The following is a 23,067-nucleotide window of genomic DNA, read 5'->3' as shown; positions in this document are numbered from 1 at the left end:
TGCCCTTCTCTGGACACGCTCCAGCACCTCCATGTCTTTCCTGTAGTGAGGGGCCCAAAACTGAACACAGGACTCAAGGTGCAGCCTCACCAGTGCTGAGTACAGCGGGACGATCACCTCCCTAGTCCTGCTGGCCACACTATTTCTGATACAAGCCAGGATGCCATTGGCCTTCTTGGCCACCTGGGCACACTGCTGGCTCACATCCAACAAGCTGTCGACCAGCACCCCCAGGTCTTTCTCTGCCGGGCAGCTTTCCAGCCACTCTTCCCCAAGCCTGTAGCGCTGCATGGGGTTGTTGTGACCCAAGTGCAGGACCCGGCACTTGGCCTTGTTGAACCTCCTACAATTGGCCTCAGCCCATTGATCCAGCCTGTCCAGATCCCTCTGTAGAGCCTTCCTACCCTTGAGCAGATCAACACTCCTGCCCAACTTGGTGTTGTCTGCAAACTTACTGAGGGCACACTCAATCCCCTTGTCCAGATTACTGATAAAGATATTAAAGACAACTGGCCCCAGTACCAAGCCCTGGGGAACACCACTTGTGACCCGCCACCAACTGGATTTAACTCCACTCACCAGAACTCTTTGGGCTCATCCAGCCAGACAGCTTTTCATGTGTAGATACTCTATAGAGATTTGGAGATCAGTGGAAGAGCAAAAGCAGCTGGCCAGAAGAATTACCTATCCAGAGAGCGGGAGAAGGAAGAATGGTAGAGGCTGCTCAAGGCAGAAGGCAGCAGCCACCAGCACCGGTCAGGGAACCAAAGCTGGGTCCAGCTCTGCTGACTTTCTCCAGTGCAGGAGCATACCAGGGGCAATGGCCATGCTAGTGCCATGAAGTGCAATCCTTTCCCCTCACAGCAAACAACGCTTTCTCTTTCAACCAACGGTTTTGCCAGTGTTTCAGCCAACAGCAGCAGCCACAGAACTGGACAATCCCAAAGATATTTCCTCCTTGCTACCTGTTTTTGTCCAAGTTCAGGGAAGTAACTCAGCACAGAGAGAATGAAGGGATGTTGCTTCCAAAGCCACACCTCACAATACCACCTTTTGATGCTCTTTTTTCTCTGCTCTTGCTCCAGCTGCTAACTGTATGTGCATAATGATGGAATCTTACCCACTTAGTAAAGAGGTCTTTGAGCATTGTATACAGTTTTCTGAAAACATCAGCTCAATGCTCACTAGTTGTTAAAAAGGCACACAGTGTTAGGAAAAGAATAGAGAATGAAGAAGAAAATATCAGTTTGACATTGTATTAAGTCTACACTTGTAGACTCCTTGCATACTGCCTGCATATCTGGTCATGGGATCATACGATAATTCAGGTTCAAAGGGACCACAGGAGGTGTCTAGCCCAATCTCCCAGTCAAGGAAGGGTCAGCTACGAGATGAGGCCAGGTTGCTCAGGGCTTTATCTAGTTGTATCTTAGAAACCTCCAAGTATGGAGACTACACAACCTCTCTAGGCAGGCTGTTCCATTGCTCTACTGTCCTCATGTTGGGGGAAAAAAAATTTCCTTTTTTCCCTTTCTTTTTTTTTCCTTTCAAATTACAGTTTTCTTCCTTTCAAATGTCACAACATTTGAAAAGGCTATAGCAGAACAGAAAAGCAACATAGAAGAGTGACTACAGATTTGAAACAACTTCCACACAGAACAGATTACATTGGCTAGGAGTGTTTGAATTGGAAAATAGGTAACTGACCTGATAAAGATCTATGAAGTTGGGAGTAATATAGAAAAAGTGAACTGAAAAGAATTTCTTCCAATTTCTTATAACACAAGAATTACAGAGCACCCAATGACAAGATTAGGGGCCATATTTGTAACAAAGTTAATTTGTTTTTTCAAACAACTTATAATTAAATTGTAGAACTCACTGCTGCAGAATGTAACAGCAGTCAAAACTATCAAAGGGTTCAAAAATCAATCCAGTGAACACATGGAGTTTGGTCCATCAGTGGGCAGCTCAGATGCAGGATATCCGCAGGACAGGAATTCTACAAACTGTTTCTTACAAGTTGATGCTCTAGAGAGGGCACTATTTTAGACTTCTGTTTCTTGAACTCTTTCTGAAAATGGATGTTCCTACTGTCCATTGTCATGGACAGAATATAAATAACATACTTTGTTACCACATATTCTTAGTAAGCAAAGTTTTATGTGTACTTTACTGCGTCCTTTTAATAAACACATCTAGCAACTTTCTCAAAGTGAGATGAAAAATCTTCACATGCATAAAACATCAATGCAATAATTCAGTAGAGGCAACCAAGTTTCATAAAGATATTAAATGTTTTAAAACTACATCACATAACATTTAAAGATACAATGATGTAGTGACTTTTTGTTTATTATACCTTGATGTAGTCACAACATAACGTCTTCAAATATCTGTGCATTTTCATCAGCCATGTTTAGCACAAGTCTTCTACCTCAGACACCTCTAACAATCTCCATTGCTTCTTTATAGGCTGTTTGTAAAACATATACCACTGCAAAGATGGCAGTGCTAGTTCAAAAGTATCCAAGTTCTCAATGGAGTTATCTTAGCAAATAAATGGTATTTTCCCTCAAGGCTGGCTGTTCCTCTCAACTTCCAATGATAGACCACCAAAGCAGTTTCTTGGCTTCATTAGAACAGCTACACTATGAACTCCAGAAGCAAAAGACAGTGATTGCCTGCCCAACTTCAACAACAGAATGATATGTTTGGCAGAAGCCCAGGTTTCTGAGCAGAGCCTACAGATCTGTGGAACAGCCCAAGGGTTGTCATGGCAGCCATGAAATTCTGAGCTAGTCCAGAAGACTCATTCTCTGTATGAACAAAGCAAGTACCTGCTATACACCTCTAAAACCAACCAGGAGCCAGATCATTCCAGCCCAGGCATCAATTTTAGCACAGCATTTCAATTCAGCTATAATCACTAAAATGCAGTGTTCTCCTGTTTTATGCAAAATATACAGAAGCTTCTTCTAAAAGTTTACAGATACTCAGTGTGATTAAAATGTTCAAACAAAAGGCAAGTCTGCCTTCAAGAATTCACTTTCTGATATGAGCCAATATTTATTTTGCATTATTGATAATAAATAATAATTTCAGGTGCCTATCACATATTTTTTAATTTGTATCTCACTGGGCCTCCAGTCTTTTTAAGCCTCTTAATAAACTAGCAAGAAACTAGTTACTTATGTTACAAACTTTACCTGAGGTAATATAAATTATATAAGCAATAACATTTAAAAGAAAAATACTAAATATCCTTGACAGATAAACAAAGAGTATCTTGGGGATGGGTTTCTGTGAATAGTGAGATATTTAGGTAGCTACAAGAATGAGGAAATAACCAAGTTACACATAATATAAATATCTATTGGAAATGAAAAAAATCTGCATTATTTATTCACAAACTAAAATGACACTAAGCATCAGATTCTTAGTAACCAATGAAGGTAACCACCACTTAATTACTACTTTCCTAATTATAACAAAACTCAATTGATGTTGAAATGCTAGGAACTAAGCTATCTTTAACACTCTCACAGAAACCATGCAAGACACTTCACAGCTATTTAAAACATTCTAGTCATTATCAGAGGAAAGAAATCCTGTCCAGTTTTTATGTCTAGATGTTGCAGGAAATTCTTAACTTGTCTTTTCAAAATCACTCCTTTTAATCATATGAATCCCAGGTACTCAATATACAATCTACAGTGATCTACCCTACTAGAACTATTAATTTGGCCCATAGACTTTTCTTTCCCTCTCTTTCTAGGATACCGAGTTTTGCCTGCTCCTCATCTGGAATAGCACTCATGACCGAAAAGCAGTTGTTTTCTAGTGCAGGATGGATACATATCCAATCAATTCCAAAAAAACACCCCCTACCCCAAACCAAAAAAACCAGCAACAAAGATCCCCATAATATTTTACTCTGACAGTAAGAAAATCAACATCTTAGGCATTTTCAGTCATATGGCATGCTTATTACATGGCCAAAATACAGGCGTCCCCATGCATGTGACTAAAAGTAACCAAAACTCAAAGCACATGCCTGCATTTTAGTTAGGTAACACACCAGTCTGATTATTCCTGGAAAAAGGTCGTTAAATACAGCTATAAACAAATGCGTCTAAGAAACTGAGTGGGTCGCCTCAGCTAGAATGATGGCTACAAGTAGCAGAAATTACTCCAGCTGTTCCAGAGTCAAGTGCAAAGACATCGTGTCAGACTACAAAGTTAAGTCAAACTTGTAAAGAGAGACATCATCTTTGTTAGATCAAGTTAGAAAAAACATTTAATTTTTTTGTGTGTGAAATGAGAGGAATAGGATTATAGTAATTCCATTAACTTATTGAGAGCAGCCCTGCAAAGAAGGACTTGGGAGTACTGGTGGATGAGCCAGCTGAACATGAGCCGGCAATGTGCGCTTGCAGTCCAGAAAGCCAACCGTATCCTGGGCTGCATCAAAACCAGCATGGCCAGCAGGTTAAGGGAGGGGATTCTGCCCCTCTGCTCCACTCTCATGAGACTCCACCTGGAGTGCTGCATCCAGCTCTGGAGTCCTCGGTACAGGAAAGACATGGACCTGTTGGAGTGGGTCCAGAGGAAGGCCACAAAAATGATCAGAGGGATGGAGTGCCTCTCCTATAAAGACAGGCTGAGAGAGTTGGGGTTGTTCAGCTTGGAGAAGAGAAGGCTCCAGGAAGACCTTATTGCAGCCTTCCAGTACCTAAAGGGGGCCTACAAGAAATCTGGAGAGGGACTTTTTACAAGAGGATGTACTGATAGGACAAGGGGTAATGGTTTCAAACTAAAAGAGGGTACATTTAGATTAGATGTAAGGAAGAAGTCCTTTACTGTGAGGGTGGCAAGGCACTGGAACAGGTTGCCCAGAGAGGTTGTGGATGCCCCATCCTGGAGGTGTTCAAGGCCAGGTTGGATGGGGATCTGAGCAACCTGGTCTAGTCGAAGATGTCCCTGCTTATTGCAGAGGGGTTGGATTAGATGACTTTTACACGTCCCTTCCAACCAAAACTATTCTATGATTCTATAATTCTATGATTTGGTGCAATAAAGAAGATAACTCTCCACCTTTTTTTTCTTTTTTTGCTTTGCTAGGGTTTATCGTTCCATAAATGTAACATTTACAAACAAATAATTTATTATTATTTCTTAGAATATGCCTTCTGATCAGAATCACCTCAAGGTGGAGAAAAGGAGGCTCAGGGGAGACCTTCTCACTCTCTACAACTACCTGAAAGAAGGTTGTAGTGAGGTGGGGGTTGGTCTCTTTTCCCAAGTAACAAGTGATGACAAGAGGAAATGGCCTCAAGTTGCACCAGGGGAGGGTTAGATTGGATGTTAGGAAAAATTTCTTCATTGAAAGGCTTGTCAAGCATTGGAACAGGCTGCCCAGGGAAGTGGTTGAGTCACCATCCCCGGAGATATTTAAAAGACATGTAGACATGGTGCTTAGGGACATAGTTTAGTGGTGGACTTGGCAGTGTTAGGTTTACAGTTGAACTCGATGATCTCAAAGGTCTTTTCCAACCTAAATGATTCAATGATTCTAAGGTTCCTCTGTAGTGCAGGAAAAACTGAATTTTGCCATTCCACAATGGCAGATTATTTTGTTTTATCAGTGGTAACACCTACTTTCTATTTTGCTTGTGGTGGCAAAGCGAGAGGAAGGGAAGGATAAGAAGAGGGGTAGAAAAGTCCGCTGAGCTTTAATGCTCTGGCTATGGAGGTGATCTAACCTTTCTGGAGGGCTGGGACCTGTTCACAAGGGGTATGGCGAAACAAGAAAGCCCTGGAGCTGGATGAACACAGCATGGATGGTTGGAATGCGGGTGCCTCCAAAATCTAAATGACTTCCTGCATTTTCGCAGTGTTTTCTGTTTTTCCAGCACCCTCCTACAGTATGCCTCCCAGTGGCAGGTAACCCACCTTCCCAGAATCTCTTTCTCCTGTACCCTTCCCTCAGCACAGAACAGGTGCCCCAACATTTCTCAGCCATTTCATTTTCTCACTGCTATAAGGCAGAGTGAGAAACTGGAAGAAAGGATGGCAGTGGCCAACCCAAACACTTCCCTAGAATGACTTTTATGCACCTAGAGACAACCCCACCATCAATGAATGTGCTAGATGATAAGCCTCAGTGCACACATAAGAGCAAGTTACTCTAATTTCAAGTAGATGCTATAGAACGCTTTTTCATATTATGAGATAAAATTAAGTAATAAAATAAATTTCAAATAATACAAAAACTGCAATGGGGAAATCTTTATCTAAAGTAAAAAAAAAAAAAAAACCTTCAAAAATACTTTGAAACTCATGATGTAAAGATAACCATCTTATGAGAACATACTTCATTTAAAGCTGACAAAATTGAATACATCAGGCAATTTTGCACCTCCTCTGCAAAAAAATTTGTATCAAAAGGTACAAACAATAAATATAATAATGCCCTTTTGCAACAGGAATCTTCTTCTGCTTATAAACTCCTTAGCATGGATGAAATTTCTGGCAAGCGCTGTTAAGACCTTTGCCCAGAAACCCTCAGACTCTTTCAGATGGGAGATGGCTTGCTGCCACGTTTCAAAACCTTACCAAGAACACAATATTCACTGACCCTTTTCAATAAAAGACACCAGTGTTCATACGCAGCAAGCACTTGCTATTTACATAACCCTAATGTCACCTTAAGGGTACTTCTTCCATCTATACAATTTCTTTTCTGGGTTACAGATACAAAAAGTAGGAGCTTCAGTTTATATCACGTCCTAAAACCTACGTCTCCAACATGATACCACATCCATGACTTTTAATTTTATTTCAGGTGTGCCATTCAGGACATCAGAAAAGAGAATGCTGTTTAGCATTGTGCTCCTCAGATCTAATTAACTGACTCAATCTTCCTCGTACTCATACAACAAAGCGAAGAAATAAGAGATTTGCCTTCTTAAATTAATGGATGATTATTTGCCATGTATACAGGAACAAATTTTTTCAGTCAGATTAAGCTGAGCACATCAAGAAAGACTGTAATATTACCAGAAACAGATTTAAATCAATATATTTTACAGCATAAAAAATTATGTAGTAATGTTCCACACCTTTATGCCTAATCGTTATGCAGTGATAAGGACCTTAGTAGGACCTTAGGGAGGCTAGGAAGTTTATACAGACAGGCATACTAATATACAAAAATATGGATGATTCTATGTAGTTTAAGCAGATACTTACAGCTATTTCTGTCTTTCGTGATTTTGTAATTTTGCATCTTTGCAGGAAGATATTTCCTCTGGCTCATCTTTTCAACAATACATAGGCACCTAATGGAAGATCCAGTTACAAGATTATTATCATTACCGGGAAGATTGCATTTGATGCAGAATTGTACTGGCTTTTACAGAAGGCAGCCTTGTCTTTAACTTCAGTATGTTGAAACTACTGTGTACATAAACAAAACAAATACATATCATATAAGTATATAAAGATAGTTGTCAGGTGATATAGTTCCCAAATTCAGGATTACGTATATATGCTGAGAAATATTAAAAGGACATTAGTGTAACAAAAAAATAAAAGAATAGGAAAGTAATGGCATTCAAAACAAATTTGTAAATATTACAGTGGCAATATAAAACCCACAAAAAATCCTATTTTGTGTGAAATCCAAACCTTGCACCATTACATTGCTGCATGAACTTCACCAGTAAAAACTTTTATAAAGCAGTCTAACTTCATACGCTCAAAATAAAAGTAAAACCTACATGCCTAAGTAGTGCAGAGTAAAATTTTTAAGAAAATTTTTAAGAAAATTATGTTTTGACTTTCACATGCAGTCCCTCAAAAATTTTAATGAAACCACTATTCTAGTATGTATTAATGTTAAAAGATGAGATTTAGGAAATCGAATTATTGCCCCCTGGTGGCAGATTAAGAATCAGTGCAACCAAAGAAAACAATTCTAGATAAATAAGCAAGTCTTTCATTTTAAGCATTATGTCTTGTACGATTAATGTCTGGAGATATTAAAAAGAATGCACAGCCATTTTCATGTGCAATAAGATAACAGTAAATGGGGTATAATTTACATTTTCCTCTACAAGAGTAATAAAGAATGTGGGATAAATTTAACTATCAGCTTTATAAAATGTAAATAATAACACAATAGAATCAAACTCTCTGATCAACAGAATGCCACAGCCAAAACTCCTGATAGTCCAGTCAGTTATTTTAAAGTCTAATTTTCATTTAAAAGAATAATTAGGCTTTATAATTTTCATTCAAAATCTTCCCGAATCTGAAAAAGCCCACATGGGGCTTTTCTTTGCTCAGATATCTCAGCAGTCAAGGACAGAGAAGTACAGGAACAACAGAATTTGATCTTATGACTGGCTAGAACAACAGCATAGTTAAATGTTGATGCAATGTTTTCCACATGGGTTAATACAAAAATTCACGTGTCCTAATCCTCAAATCATGAGTCGTTAGCCTCCCTCCTAATATCTGACTACCCAACCACAATCAAAATCCTACTCAATGATTTTTACACTGGCACACTCCTTACATCACCCCAAACTAAAGTGGCCCAACACATCTATTCCAAACCATTTTGCTGTTCCAGCTGGAAAAAAACCTGCTTTATCAGGTTTATATAACCTGTGATTACAATGGTAATAACACATCTTCCAGTTAAGAGTATAACAAAGGGGGAGAAATATTCATTCCTTATGGAACAACATTTATCACCATAGAGTAGTTAGCAAGGATCATGTTGCCCATAGAAAAATGAGCTTTTTTACACATCAGTGATGTGTTGTTTCCATGACAGGAAAACCTTTTGCATCTGCAGCAGTCTAAGCTCCTCTTACAATACTGACAAGCAACATTCACGTGACATCTTAACTGCACAACTCAAGGATTCATGTATCCTGAAATAGACATCATGCCTTTGAGGAGCTGTAACATATTTTTCCCCCTTTTTTTCTTATAAATTTATCAGAGCATGAGAACAACCCACCTTAGTTCTACACACCTCTACCAGGACAATTATTACCATGCAAGTAATTGACTGAAAATTGGTTACTATGAAGAAAACTCCATCCTCTGTCAAGGCATTTGATGTATCTGTGGTGACATAAGCTGCTCCAAAGGCATGTCTAACCTGAAGGCATATGAAACAGCTAGTAAATTAAAATGAATTCAGTATTTTTTTCAAGATAATAGAGTTATTTGACCTGTCCAGTCTGACATATTAGTTGAAGTTCTTCATGGCTTTTAATTTCTCATACCAGACTGGCAGTTTTACACAACATCCAGTGAAATTCACATTTCTCCAGAGCAGCTGCCCTGAGGACAAGGAAGAGAAGTAACTGGAAATTTCACCAAAGGTGTAGGTGGGGAAAGCAAAATAGTTCACAAATTCTTTAAGCAAAAGAACTCCATGACAGACTTACCTATCGTACAATATGGTAGAGGATAGTTAATTGCCATAAAGAGCAATCAATAAACAGATCGGATATCTGACAAGGAGTTGTGTTTTAAAGAAATGCTTTTGTCTGACAAACAAGAGTTGCATACTGAATCGGAAATTTTGAGATTACTGCTGATGCTGACAAATGAGCAAGGCAATAGTCAGTGCTTGCAAATGGTTATCAGAAGTGTGGAAGAAAGGGCAGGAGCAAAGGAGTTGGGATTTGGGTAAGTATCTGGGACATGTTGCTGGGAGGTAAACGGACAGGCTTAGTTAGGACAAGCCACGTTCATCGGCTCCTCTCTGACCCTCGAGGAACATACCTAGTCCTTCACCCACAAACCTCTCATAATTAACCTATTCTTGACATGGGCATGCGATCCTTGTTCCCTGGTGAGTGACATACACAGCTTTGGCCTGCTTATGCTAGCAAGTCCTGAGAGAAGCAGATAATTTGGCAAGAAAGCAATACCGATTATTCTCACACCTATTCACAGGACGGAGCTTGGGCAAGGCGCTCTCTCCTTTCTCATGCTGTACACCGAGGGAAGAAAAACCTGCCTCCTTGCAGTAACCGAAGTGGTGAGACCTTCCTCGTTTGGACCCACTTTAGCCCACTGCAGTGCTTAAGGGGGCTCCCCTCGCCGGCGCAGGAAGGGGGCGAGCAAATCCTTCTCTCCGCCGCTCCTGGAGGGTGATGAGAGCGGAGGAAACGCCGATCCGGGCGACACCCGGCGAAGCCTCCTTCCTCCCGGCGCTCGGAGGAGAGGACGCCCCTGAAGAGACGCCGGCCCGCCGCACTGAGGGGACCGGGAGGACGGCTGCGCCCCTTCCCCGCGGCCGCTGACAGGCGGGCGGGAAAGCGGGACAGCGGGGGTGGGCGGGGCGGTGGCGGCGCGAGCGCGAGCGCGCCGCAGGGGCCGGTGGGTAAGGGAAGCCGCCGCCTCGCCGCCCGTGGGGGGAAGGTTCGTCGTCGTCGTCACCTTCGCTCGCGCCGCGGCGGCGGGAGGGGAGGCTGCGGGCGGGCGCGTGCGCACGGGTCGTGGAGGGGCGGGCGTTCCGCGCTCCCGCCCAACCGTCCGCTGGCGGCGGCGGCGGCAGAGGGCGGGGGGGTGGGGGGGGGGAGAGAGAGGGAGACGGCCATAACGGACTGCGGTGAGGGCGGGAGGGCCCCTGCCGCCCCCTCCTCCCGGAGGTGGGGTGGGGATGGCGGCGCCTTCTTCCGACACGGACTCGCAGGCTCGTCGTGAAGGCCCCTGAGCGCCCTCCCGCCGCCGCCTCGCCTCAGGGCGGGAGAGGCCTCCCGCCCGCCGTGCTAGGCCGCCGTCGGCCGGCCGGAGGAAGGAGGGGCCGGTCAAGCATGGCCAACCCTGCCAAGTGGGAGCGTCTGAGGCCGCTGCGGCCGGACACGCTGCGTGTGAGTGAGGTACACGGCGGGCGGGGAAAGGAGGCCGGGGAGAGGGCGGGACGGCACCGCGACGCTTTGCTGCCGCCGCGGGAGGTTTTGAGGAGATTCCCGAAAGCCCTTCCTCTCGGCTGTCCCCGAGCTGGAAGGATGTGGCAGGCCCAGCCAGAGTGGTGCGCCGAGTGGGTCCCTCGCTGCGTTTTAGCAGGCTGCCCGGGAAAGGAAAACGTCGGGATGTTAGTGATAGTGCAGAGGGATGGTTTTCTTAGCTGTGTTACCTGTAGCCTCTTAATCGAGTTCAGTAGGTTGTGGCTGTGTTTAAGAAGAACGCGCTACAGCTGTGCGTTCCATTCGTCTCTGAACGCTTGTGATGTTCGGGTAATTTCTTATATGCAGCTTCCACCGCTACTTTTAGTAATGCTATGAGGTAGCTGACAAAAAAAACAGGCCTTACTTTTAATTCTGTGGAGCTTCTTAAAAGCGCTTGTTTTTATTAACCTTGATTGCTGGGCTAAATGTTACTTGGCAGTATTGTCTTAAAACCATTAAAAGGTTTACATGAGTTTTTACATTGGTAATTGGAAATTTCTTATTATTGGAGATGATGATTGTAAGAAACAAAGGGTGTTGGGTACAGCTTCTTTATGTAGATGTTTAGATAAGTCAGCCAGGGGTGATGCTTTCCTGAATCTGCTTCTTGTAAAGAGGGAAGTCAAGGATATGGTAATCATTAGCAGCCTTGGTTGTAACAGCCGTGGAATAGTGGAGTTCAAGACCCTGAGTGTTGTGAGGAAGGCTGGTAGCAGAGTACAGAACCTCGACTTGGGCTTATTCAGGCAACAGGAAGTTGAGATTTTAGGGGAGGCAACTTTGAAATTTGGAGGAGCCAAAGAGGACAGGGGCGTTCCATCCTGATACTCATGACAGCAAGTAAACATGTTGAGGGATGGGCACAGCTATACGCGCACTCCGGAGAGGACAAAAAGAACATATGCAGGAGGTGGAAGCAAGGACAGGCTATAAAGCAGAAGGATAAAAACCATGGTCTGGACATGTAGGTATGATGCTAGGAAAGACAAAGTTCTAGTGTTGAAACTAGGAGGGCATGTCAAGGGTGATGAGAAGAACTGTTTAGTGCTACATTAGCGGTAAAGGGGGTGGGCGGAAATGTGAACCTGCTGCTAAATGGGGCAGGTGATCTAGGAAGAGCGGACACAGATAAGGCCGCAGTACTCTGCCTTCTTGCATGCGTCTTCAGAACTGATGTGCCCTAGGCTTTGTGTCTAAGAGACAGGATTCAAGGAGAGGAAGAATCAGCAAAGGAAGAGTGTCAAGTTAGGAATCTCTTGAGAAATCTTAACCCAGACAAGTCTGTAGGACCCACTTGGGGTACATCCTGAGAGAGCTGGCTGATGTCATTGTGAGGCTGCTCTCATGATCTTTGAGAGGTTGTGGAGGTCAGCTACAGCTTCACCAGCCTCACATCAGTCCCTTGGAAAATCATGAAGCAAGTTCTCTTGGAAGCTCTTTCCAGGCACGTGAAGAAGGCAGCAATTGGGAATAGCCAACATGACTGTACTTGCAACCTGGTCACCTTTGATGATGGAATGACTAGATCTGTAGATCCAAAGCTTTGGATGTCATCTACATTAGGTTTAGCAGGACTTTTGAAACAGTCTTCTGCAGCATCCTCCTCTTTGAGTTACAGATTTTAAACTACTAGATGCATAAAAAAAGCCTGGCTGGATCATCAGGCTCAAAGAGGAGTGGTTAGGGGTTTGTGCTTTACCCAAAAATTGATTGCAGGTGGTGTTCCTCAGGGGTCTATCCTGGGACCTGTCCTGTTGACAGGAGGAGGACATGAGAGGCACCCTCATAATGTTTATGGGTGTGGAAGGTGCCATAGACAGCTAAGCATGGGCTGGTGGAATGAGTCATCAGACACCTCATAAATTTCTTTCATAAACCAAGGAAGCTGAAAATTCAAGAGTGAAGTCCTGCACCTAGGCCTGTACCCTGCAGTGGTACAGGCTGGGGGACCACCCTGCTGAAAGGATCTGGGTGTCCTGATGGAAACTGGGCTAAACATGCACCAGCACTGTGCCCTGGCATTGAGGCATATGAGGCTGTATTAGCAGGAGCATAGCCAGCAAATTGAGGAAAGTGATTCTTCTTCTTTACTTGGCACGTAGTGGGCTGCTTCTGGAATGCTGTGTCCATTTTAGGCCCACTAGTACAGGAAGGCTGTTGATAAACTGTGGCGGGAGCTTGTTAAGCTACAGCAGCCCTTCAGTGCTTGCAAGGAAGTTAACAAGGAGCTGGCGCCAGACACTTCACAGCCATGCATGATGGGAAGCTGAAAGGAAATAGCCATGTGTTGAAACAAAAGAAGCAAGAGAGGTTGCAACTTGATGTAAAGTGAAACTTTTTCACTCCCAGGACAGGCAAGCAGTGGAGTGGGATGCCCAGAGAGGTGTAGCCTCCATCCCTTGAAATTTTCAAGACCCAGTTGGGTAAAGCCTTCAGTAAGCTGCTCTGATCTAATGGCTGTTCCTATTTAGAGTTGGAGGTTGGACCAGAGACCTTCTCAGGTCTTTTCCAACTGGAATGAATCTGAATTTGAAAATACTCCTTTTGTTAAGTTGGGGTGAGGGTGGAATGAAGTACCTACTTAAGCTCATCGTGTCAGTTTCTTGACCAGAGCAGACTCTGCTGCCAGTCTTGTATTGTAATACGTAATTGTAATGCTGTATAATAGCAGCGTATCTTCTGTATGTGAGCTGTTACATGGAATAGCTGAAGCTTGTATTTGTAGAGCTTATACAGGTATCCATTTGTGTTGTGACCGTTGCCTGAGCATTAGGGAGTTCAGTGGTGTTTCCTGCTTTCCAAGACAGAGGGAGATGTGCTGACATTAAGGGCTGAAAATTCTGACAGGAATCAGTGAGCATGTATGCCTTCTATCCAGTGACACTCCTTCACAGTAATATCTGTTGAGTTGTCAGCATTCTGATGGCTGTAGCATCTAGAGTTGATTTGGGGATTTCTTCTGGAGAAGCTTCCTGTGTAGATAGCATTTTATGTCAGTTGTTGTTTTTTTTTTTTCCCAGCCACCAATGATCAACCTGAATGTGGATGATGACGTACAGTTTGTGAGAAGTAAGTTGCTGTGTTCTGTGTATGAAGATTATTCTTAAAGTACTTAATGCTTTTTTACAATGTTGAGTACATGCTGTAAACAAATGAGAAATTGTTATGTATCCAATATAGGCAGAACAGGAGGAATGCTGCACACTAAATGAAATAACAGATACGAAGCAACACATTCTTCGTAGTTTTTCCTCTTTAAATCCACTGCAAGTATACCTTCCCACTGCTATAAAGAAAAGAATGTACAGGAAAAGTGAGTTAGAGAAAACTAGAACATTGTGCTGGCAAACATTGGTTTTCAACTGGTATTAACAAATGTAAATACAAGCTTGAGTGAGTTTGCATTTTTTTTGTTGTTTTTTTCTCACCAATTAGATAGCCTCACACATCTCATGGTAACACAGTCCAAAACAGAGTTGTTGAACCTGTCACTTTGTGTTAAAAAGTGCACAGTCTTGCAGCCATAGAGTAGATGTGTGTCCTGGGTTCAGCTGGGATAGAGTTAATTTTCATAGGAATCTGGGAGGGGGTACAGCCGGGACAACTAACCTGAACTAGCCATGGGGATATTCCATACCATGTGACATCATGCTCAGTATATAAATGGGGAGGGGGCTGGGGGGAGGCTCTCTTTCACTGTGGGAAGTGGTGGAGCGTCAGGTTCCAGGTGGTCAGCAGTTGCACTGTGCATCGCTCGTTTTGTATATTGTTTTATTAGTACCATTGTTGTTGTAACTTCACTCTGTGTTGTCCCAGTAAACTGTCCTTATCTCAACCCATGAGGTTCCTTCCCCCCCCCCCCCCTTTCTCCTTTCTGATCCTCCTCCCCATCCCACCAGAAGGGAGCGGAGAGGAGTGAGGAGCAGCTGCGTGGTGCTTTGTTACCGGCTGGGCTGAAACCACGACAGTCCTTTTTGGTGCCCAGCGTAGGGCATGATTATTTCGTTCCCCCCAGCCCACTCCCCATTTATATACTGAGCATGATGTCACATGGTATGGAATAGCTCCTTGGCTAGTTCAGGTCAGCTGTCCTGGCTGTACCCCCTCCCAGATTCCTACGAAAATTAACTCTATCCCAACTTAATCCAGGACATTATGATATACTATGAGTAAAAGTGCATGTTTCATTCATCTTGGGACGAATACTGAAGTTTGAAGTAGAGTGTTTTCTAGGGAAGTTTCCTTACACATGCACCCATGCACATGAACACACATACACACACGTTCCCTTGAGGCATTAAACTGGAATGCTACTCAGTGGCACAGTTTAAGATATGAAATACCTGGTTGCTTTGCAGGAGAAAAGACAAGTAACAGCAGGATTTGACAGTTTTTCATTGACTCTATAGCATCAGATGAGTGCATGTGTACCACGTCTTTTTTGTGCCTCAAAAATACATGCTCTTTTATGCCTTATGCATAAATAAATAACAATCTAAAGTTAAACAAGCTGTTCATCAGTAACTTTTCTGCTGTTTCTGTGAATATGTTGGTAATGGATACACATAGCACAGGGATCTCTCTTAAACTTATGGTGTCCTGGTAACTGTAGATCTTTAGTAAATTCAACAATGGCATGACCAATTCTTTTGCCCTGAGGCCAAATAGTACAACCAGTTTGTCCATATATTAAGTTCTTGTACTCCAGAACAGATTGGTCATGTCCAGACTGAAACAGTCCCTGAAACCAAGCTAGTCCTGAACCATGCCTAAATGTTATTTGGGAGATCTACTGGTTAATCTGGGCCAAAAGGGTGTGAAAAAACATTTTAACAGTGTCATGGAGCAGATGATAGAGCTGCAGTTCTCTGACAGTGCCCTGACACTATCTATAGTTAACTGAAGGTTTCATTGGTATTCATTCAGCAGTCTGAGCTCATGTCCTACAGAATGTAGTTACACAACTATTAATATCCGTACTAGCAGTCTGAAGTCACGAATGTTGAAAGCATGAAGATGCATGGTTGCTATTTAGATACAATCATTGCAAATAAATGAATGTATATGTAGTTAATAGACTTTATATGATGCCATTTTAATGTCAGTGTTAATAATTGCAGTGCTTCGAGACTTTTATCTTCATTGTTACTTCATCACTTTTTTTTTTAGGAACATTTCATACTTGTGTAGTAGTTTACCCTAAATATTCTATCGAAACTTTACAGGAACTCTGAAACTCAAAAAGCCTCGATTTGATGCATCCTTGGTTTATTTGACACGAAAATTCATGGATCTTGTCAAAACAGCTCCAGACGGTGTCCTTGATTTAAATGAAGTAGCAACAACACTTGGAGTACGAAAACGAAGAGTGTATGACATCACGAATGTGTTGGATGGAATCCACTTAATTCAGAAAAGATCTAAGAATCTTATCCAGTGGGTGTGAGTTGGCTTTGAAACTTCTAATTTCTGAAACAATAAAACCCAACAATGTTGAGTAATGTTTATAACTTTGAGAGTATTTTTAAGCATATTGAATTACTTTTAATAGGTAAAAATATTTTAAGTTCTTCTGTATCCTTAGGCTATCTGAATTACTATATTAACAAGTATCAAGCGAAAAGCAGAATGAATTGTATTTCAGCAAAGGATGCTAGAGTTCCTCGTTGTTTTCTATTAGTATACTTTGTGTTCAATAAACAGGCTTTTATTTATATAAACTTACTAGACAACTTTCATACTCTTCTAGAGGTTCTAATCTTGACCAAGTTGTTGGAAAAGCACCAGAGCAGCAAAACCTTAAAGATGAACTTTCTGACTTGTCAGCCATGGAAGAAGCTCTGGATGAATTAATCAAGGATTGTGCTCATCAGTTGTTTGAACTAACAGATGACAAAGAAAATGCAAAATATCCTTTTAGCTCTTGAATTGCTTTAACGTGTGGTTTTGGTTGCAAGTACTGAGGTATTTAGTAATAGGTGTAGGCTAATACCACAGGTATGCAGTAATACTTGATAATGAGTTTTCTAATAGGAGACTTTTTGGTTATTCTACATTAGTGTATACTAGTCATGTGCCCTGCTTTGCAGTATCATGCGCGATCTAGCCTGTTCTCAGGGGAGTGCTACTTGTGTGACCTTTCTGCTGCAGAAGAATGGAAGTGTGGCAATAGTCTTAGTACCCTGACTATCACCGTGTTCTCTCCATTAGAGAGTAAAGTTATCTCAGGGGCAGGTCTCAACCTACCAGTGAGGTTGAGTTGCTTAGTATGATGAGAAAGAGGACCCAAAACAGAGTCCCAGTGGCATGTTGCCAAGAAGGTATAATGGTATGTTGGTTGTGTCCTAATACTGTTCTGTCTCTTGAGAGAGGTTCCAATGCAGTCTTGTTTTTCAGATGAGTTTTGATAATAGAAAAGGGATTTCTATAAATATGACATAAACATTGGATTTTGGCTTTGGGTTACAATAACATATTACTTAGCTTCCTTGTCCAGCAGAATGTTAAGGTCTGTGCTCAAATGAAGTGCGCCTATGATATCAGGAAAACTCTTCATTACACCTTACCTGTTCTGGTTAAGAAAATAGTTCTATAGTTTTCCAGGAAAATATTTATATGCATAGTTATTACAAAACAAAGTAGTTTCTCCAAGGCAGTCCTCCCTCGGCTTTCTAGACTTAGAACAGCATCTGTGAAAACTTTGTCAGATGTGTTTGGGTTTTTTAATATTGAATATCTCTAATTTTTTAAAAGCTTTTTCCATCCTAGAAATAAAGAAAAAAGGTTTTCCACTTATTAGTGAATACTTAATTTTACAAAGCTAGTATTAAAGTAACCTTGGCTGAACTATTTACCAGTTTTCTTAAGTTGGTATTGTGGTTCAGTATATCTTAACATCATACTCTTTACTTCTGCCTATTAGCAAATTATTTTACAGAATCCTTGACCAATGTATACACTAGCTTATGTGACATGTCAAGATATCTGTAGCATTCGGGCATTTCAAGAACAGATTGTGATTGCAATCAAAGCTCCAGAGGAAACCAAATTGGAAATACCAATTCCTAAAGAAGTAAGTTTTATACATTTCTCTCTTGGGGGGACAAAAGGTCTCAAATTTGATTTTTGCAGCAGCAATCAGTAATTGAATTCCAGTTTCTTTGTCATGTGTAGCAAATATTGGTACTTCATTGTTCTTGTGTTCTGTTATAAAATACTGTAGAGATAATAGTCTAAGAAACTTCAGTATTTTTCTGTTTAGCTAAATTATTAAACAGTAAACCTGTCTGAGCTTTAGTTACTTTGTTTTGCTAGAGAGAATGGAACAGATGTAATAAATGCTACTTATTTCCCCTATCAGTTTGTTCGATAATTTACTAGGATAATGAAACTCTCAAAGAGCTGTACAAAATCTACAAAAATTGTAAGTCTAACCAAACAAAGCAATAGGTGTGATTTGATAATGATCTTGACAGCATGTAAATGCTGTCTCAATGCTTAATGAGTAGATGGATATTGTTACTCTAGTATTAAAGTACGAAATGCACGGTGTGGTTCACAAAACATTTTGGCACTCTAGTAGTTCACATCAAGATGGATTTTTGATGAGGTGCGGGGCTCTGCCCTGCCCTCACCTCATGGTGCAACACGCATCCTCCCATTCAGGTCATACAGAGGAGCCATAGCTTTGCCCTCTGCACACAGTCACACTGCACCTGCATTGGGGCCTGTATAGTGGGAACCCACTGCTTAAAGTAGTGCTGTGAAAGAGGGGAAATACTGGAAGTCAGCTTAAGATAACAAGTTAAGCTGTAATTCTGTTTTCCTTTTGCGTGTGCATTTTTTATAATGTTCTTAATTGCATAGTCATCAAATTTGCCTTGCTGTGTATGCAGAAAGGGAGGTGGTATCCTAGGAAAAGGAGATGTGAATCAATAGAACCAGAAGACTTTAGATCCACTGTATAGATCTCCAGTGGTTTCACTGGTAAAAAGAGCTGGCTCTCATCCTGTGGAGAAGAAAAAGATAACATTTCAGAGGCTTCCTGAAGCAAAAGAAGGCAGGATTTAAAAACCTGTATTTTAGCGAGAACAGAATCTTCTGTCCATTGTCCATTAAATTTTATTTGCTCTGTGCCTTGCAATGTGATGTCTGCTGAAGCAAAGCAGTAAAAGTAGTACGATGTAGTTGCTTTGCTATATTATTAAAGCTGCTATGTGCTCTGAATTGTTTTCTGATCCATGGCATTGACTTGTCAAGTTTTAAATTTTGTTACTCTTCCTAAACGTATAGTAAATCTTTGTCATATATCTAAAGGTTAGTAAAAAGACTAAACAAAGATTCATTAAGTGCATGTTCATCAAAAATGAAACCTTGTTAGCTTAATGGTGCTTAATAATCGGCCTACAAATCTATGTAATAGTCATAATTTATGTAGAACTAGTAACACAATTTTAAATAGTTATGTCATTCCTGTATTTGTTCTGTTCTTAATCTATTGGCTTTAAAATACATGCAAAAATAGATAACTGTGTAAGGTGTTTAAGATTGTTCTTTGGTTTATATGCAAGTCACTGTTTTATAGGATTGCATAGAAGTACATGTGAAGAGCACGAAAGGACCCATTGATGTGTATCTATGTGAGGTGCAACAAGAGAAGCCAGGTGCCAAAACTTTTGAAGATATGGATACTGTCACTTCTGAAACTGAGCTGTCAGTGCCTCCTGATGAAGGTAATTTCTTCCATTTACATTTTTATCCCCATGTAATTTCTTTTTTTTTAAAGTCGGTCATACCATTCTGATAAAGTTGAAAACTGTACTGTACAAGTATAATTTTCTGGGCATAGTTTGTGGGCCAGGATGTGTGGGAGTATAGGAAACGCCTGAAAGAGAAATCTGTGCTGTTGTGTTACCTCACAACAGCAGGAGGTCAGAGAGTCAGGCATGTGCACACACAGCAAGGCACTCTTGTTCCCTGACCCTTTCCTTCCTTTGCTCGTTACTGGTTTCCTGTCGGAGCTGCACTCTGCAGATGGAACAATGTGTGTCAGTTCTCAGCTGCCTCACTCAAGAGTCCAGCAGCTCAGCTGAAATAGTTGTCATTAGAGTTAAGATGCTGTTTCAAACAAGAGAGCGTGCTGCTCTGACTCATTACTGCCCTGTCTAAGGGAGGGCAGGCAGAAGGGATGATGTAGTTTTTGATGTCCTGAAACAAGATTGGCTGGAATAGAGTTTCTCAAGAGCCCCAGTGCTGCAGGATGTTGTGGTTCAAAAATAAATGTGGCGGGAATTGCGGTAGCTCAGAACACAAAAGATAAATTATTTTTAGCAGTGCTGCTTTATAGTTGAGGGGAAGAGTTGACTTTTTAATCTCAGGCAATTTTTTACTTTATTTTGCTTGCAAAATGACTCAGTTATATCTCCTAAAATGACAGTAATTGTATTCCTTTTTTTACTTTGCTTTCAAAGTGACATCTCCGGAGGAAGAAAAAACCCAAACCACCTGAGGTGGCAGATTAACTGCAATTCAAAAATCTAATACAGAATGTAAATACCTGTGTTATAGAGCTTTTCCAAAGCTGCTTGGATCTGCAAACTTACTAACCTGAAATACTCCAAAGTGTTTTAAATTTAAAACAGCAGTGGGTTGGTTGAGTGCTTTCACAGGATTGCTTATCTTCCCAAGTCAAAAGACGACAGTTCCTAGAGTTGCTTTTAGGAGCTTTGTTTTCATAATTGCATGTGATCTACAGAGCTTTGGGAAAATGGTAATTTTTAGCTTATGAAATAATTTTAATTGACAGAAAACATAGGCAAATGAAGATTTGAAAACTTTCTGGAATAATCCACAATCCTTATGAGAATGTATATAATAAAGAAATGCACTTTTCAGTTCTGAGGCTGCACTACTACTAAGCAGGATTGTCAGATACAAGTGTAACAAAGAACTGGTGTGTCAGAAGCCTTCACTATAAGGAACAAGATGTAAATGTCACGAGAGTTATGCCTTATACTGTGTAGATGCTGTTTGCATTGTTTGCATCCAGCTCTGCATGAACTATGGTATCAACACTGAAGTTAAATAATTTGAGCTTTTTGTATATATCTGTATCATGTCTAGGTAGTTACTGATTTATTGAGATGGTTTGCATTTCTGCCTTTGTACAGCAAAGAAATAAAATAAGCTTATAAAAATATCCAGTAGTCTTAATCAGTCAGTCTAATGAACCATGTTGGGTTGTCTTTGTTGGAATTCACTGGGTAACTACAAACATTAAAACTGATGTGAAAATTTTAAATCCATTACACGTGGTGCTGGCAGCTAGCAGTTAGATCTGATTCTTGTGATGCCAGAATACCGTAGCAATTTTCAGAAGAAACATTATGATCAATTACTACTTAAATTGGTCCCTTCCAGTTTCTAGAGTTTACATACAGCATAGCTTTAGCCTAGTACCATGATGTCTTTTTGTCTCTAGCTTGCAAAAATACGTAAAATACTTTAGAACTACATCTGTATTCATCTGTCTTTAGTATCTGTAAAATGAAGCTTCAGAATTTTGGTACTGGGTTTTCTAAGTTAATTAACTGTCACTGTACAAATGTCATACTTGGGCTCACTTCACTCCAGTATGGAAAAGTGTACATAATAGTTTTCTGTGTGGGGAGGGGTGGGTGGGTGGGTTGGTTGGTTTTTAAATTAGAACTCAATCACACAGTATCAACGACTATCTGTCTACTCACAAGTGTGAACAGCAAAGCTAATAAACACCTGAACGTTTTAACCAACTCTACAGCTATTTTAGATGTTGTGAAGGTAAATGCCCTATATTCTACTAATACAAATAAGGTAGGGCATTTGACACTGAAGAGCTTAAATGTACCTAAACAGAGATTGGGAGTTATTCCAGTTTTCTACAAGGTTCACTAGTTCTGCAAATGCATAGTATTCTACTATGCAAATTGGGAAATACACTGAGTGCAAGCTTGTGTCAGAAAGTAATCTTGACTTCTTGTGTACATGCTGCCAACTTCCAGCTCCAGAATATAGGACTTCAGCGTTGGATACTATTTTTCTGTATCTCTATAAAATGCAAGCTGCAGGCTGAGCTGTTACAATAATAAATAAAAGCAAAGTGAAAGAACATTTCATACGTAGATCACAGTAAAAATGGGGAAGGTGCTCCTCCAATGAAGTTGGGGGCAGCGGTTAAAATTAAGAAATCATCTTTTTGCACAGGAAGGTTGTCCTTTTCCTTCAGTGGCTGGCTTCTTTCCGGATGGCAAACTTGCTATTTGATTTTTTTTTTTTTTTTTTTTTTTTTTTTTTTTTTTTTTTTTTTTTTACACTGCTGTTCTGTTTTGGTGGGGAGAGAGGTCTGTGCCTAAGAGAAGTTTTGACCCCCCTACACTGTTTCAACAACTTGGGATAACGTTTGCTGGGAAACGTGTAAAAAATTTCCAAGCACCAACAACTAATCCTGAATCCTATATATGTGTTAGGGTGGGATTTGTTATGTTATGATACAGTGTTTTGAACTGTGGAGTAAGGAAGTACACTTTTACAAAATAATCATCTTATAAATGTTAAGTAAGTCTGTCTTCAAAAGCAGAACATACTGTTTTTAATTGAAACATTAGGATTTTTCATTTTTAACAGATCTCTAGTGATTCTGGTTTTCCTTCTTCCTTTGTGTGGGTTTTCTAGCTGTAGAATTCATTTTTTAACTTCAAGCTACACAATTATCACAGTGAAATGAGAGAAGCTGTAATATGATAGTTGATAATTATTTTCTTAAATACATACATTGTTTTAATAGTGCACCTTCAGTGGAACGAATGGACTTTTGAAGTTGAAATCACTTTGTTGTTACTACTTGGATATGTACAGTATTATCCAATTGCAATACTGGAAAACAGTGTACTGTGTAAGATCAGTACGCGAACTACCTGAAAAGATTAGACTTGAACTTGAGGAAAAGTTCCTGAGCGATGCTGAACTTGTAATACAAGTTACAAGTTCACTTAAAAAGTAAATGTTGATAGGACCTTACTCTGAATTTGTATAATAATGCTTGATT

General features: G+C 40.9%; 2 protein-coding genes across 2 annotated transcripts in view; one reads left to right on the top strand and one right to left on the bottom strand.

Annotated features, from left to right (window-relative positions):
- The window catches only part of GREB1 (growth regulating estrogen receptor binding 1), a 114,667-nt gene extending 105,132 nt beyond the window's left edge, over positions 1–9,535 (bottom strand). The window contains exons 1-2 of the mRNA XM_049819127.1: positions 9,474–9,535; positions 7,255–7,343 (exon numbers count right to left, since the gene is read on the bottom strand). The gene's annotated coding sequence lies outside the window, so the exon portion shown is untranslated. The remainder of the gene's footprint in view (positions 1–7,254; positions 7,344–9,473) is intronic.
- Positions 9,536–10,593: 1,058 nt separating this feature from the next.
- Positions 10,594–21,183, top strand: E2F6 (E2F transcription factor 6). Its single transcript, XM_049818930.1, has 7 exons — positions 10,594–10,916; positions 14,006–14,054; positions 16,211–16,427; positions 16,735–16,894; positions 17,944–18,057; positions 19,570–19,717; positions 20,456–21,183. The coding sequence occupies exons 1-7, from the start codon at positions 10,851–10,853 to the stop codon at positions 20,491–20,493; spliced, it is 792 nt and encodes a 263-aa protein (XP_049674887.1). The 5' UTR covers positions 10,594–10,850; the 3' UTR covers positions 20,494–21,183.
- The last annotated feature ends 1,884 nt before the right edge of the window (positions 21,184–23,067 follow it).

Source organism: Accipiter gentilis, chromosome 16, assembly GCF_929443795.1.
Source record: "Accipiter gentilis chromosome 16, bAccGen1.1, whole genome shotgun sequence".
NCBI classification, from domain to species: Eukaryota; Metazoa; Chordata; class Aves; order Accipitriformes; family Accipitridae; genus Astur; species Astur gentilis.
The sequence above is the reverse complement of the archived record's forward strand: the minus strand, read 5'-3'. Positions and strand labels throughout refer to the sequence as shown.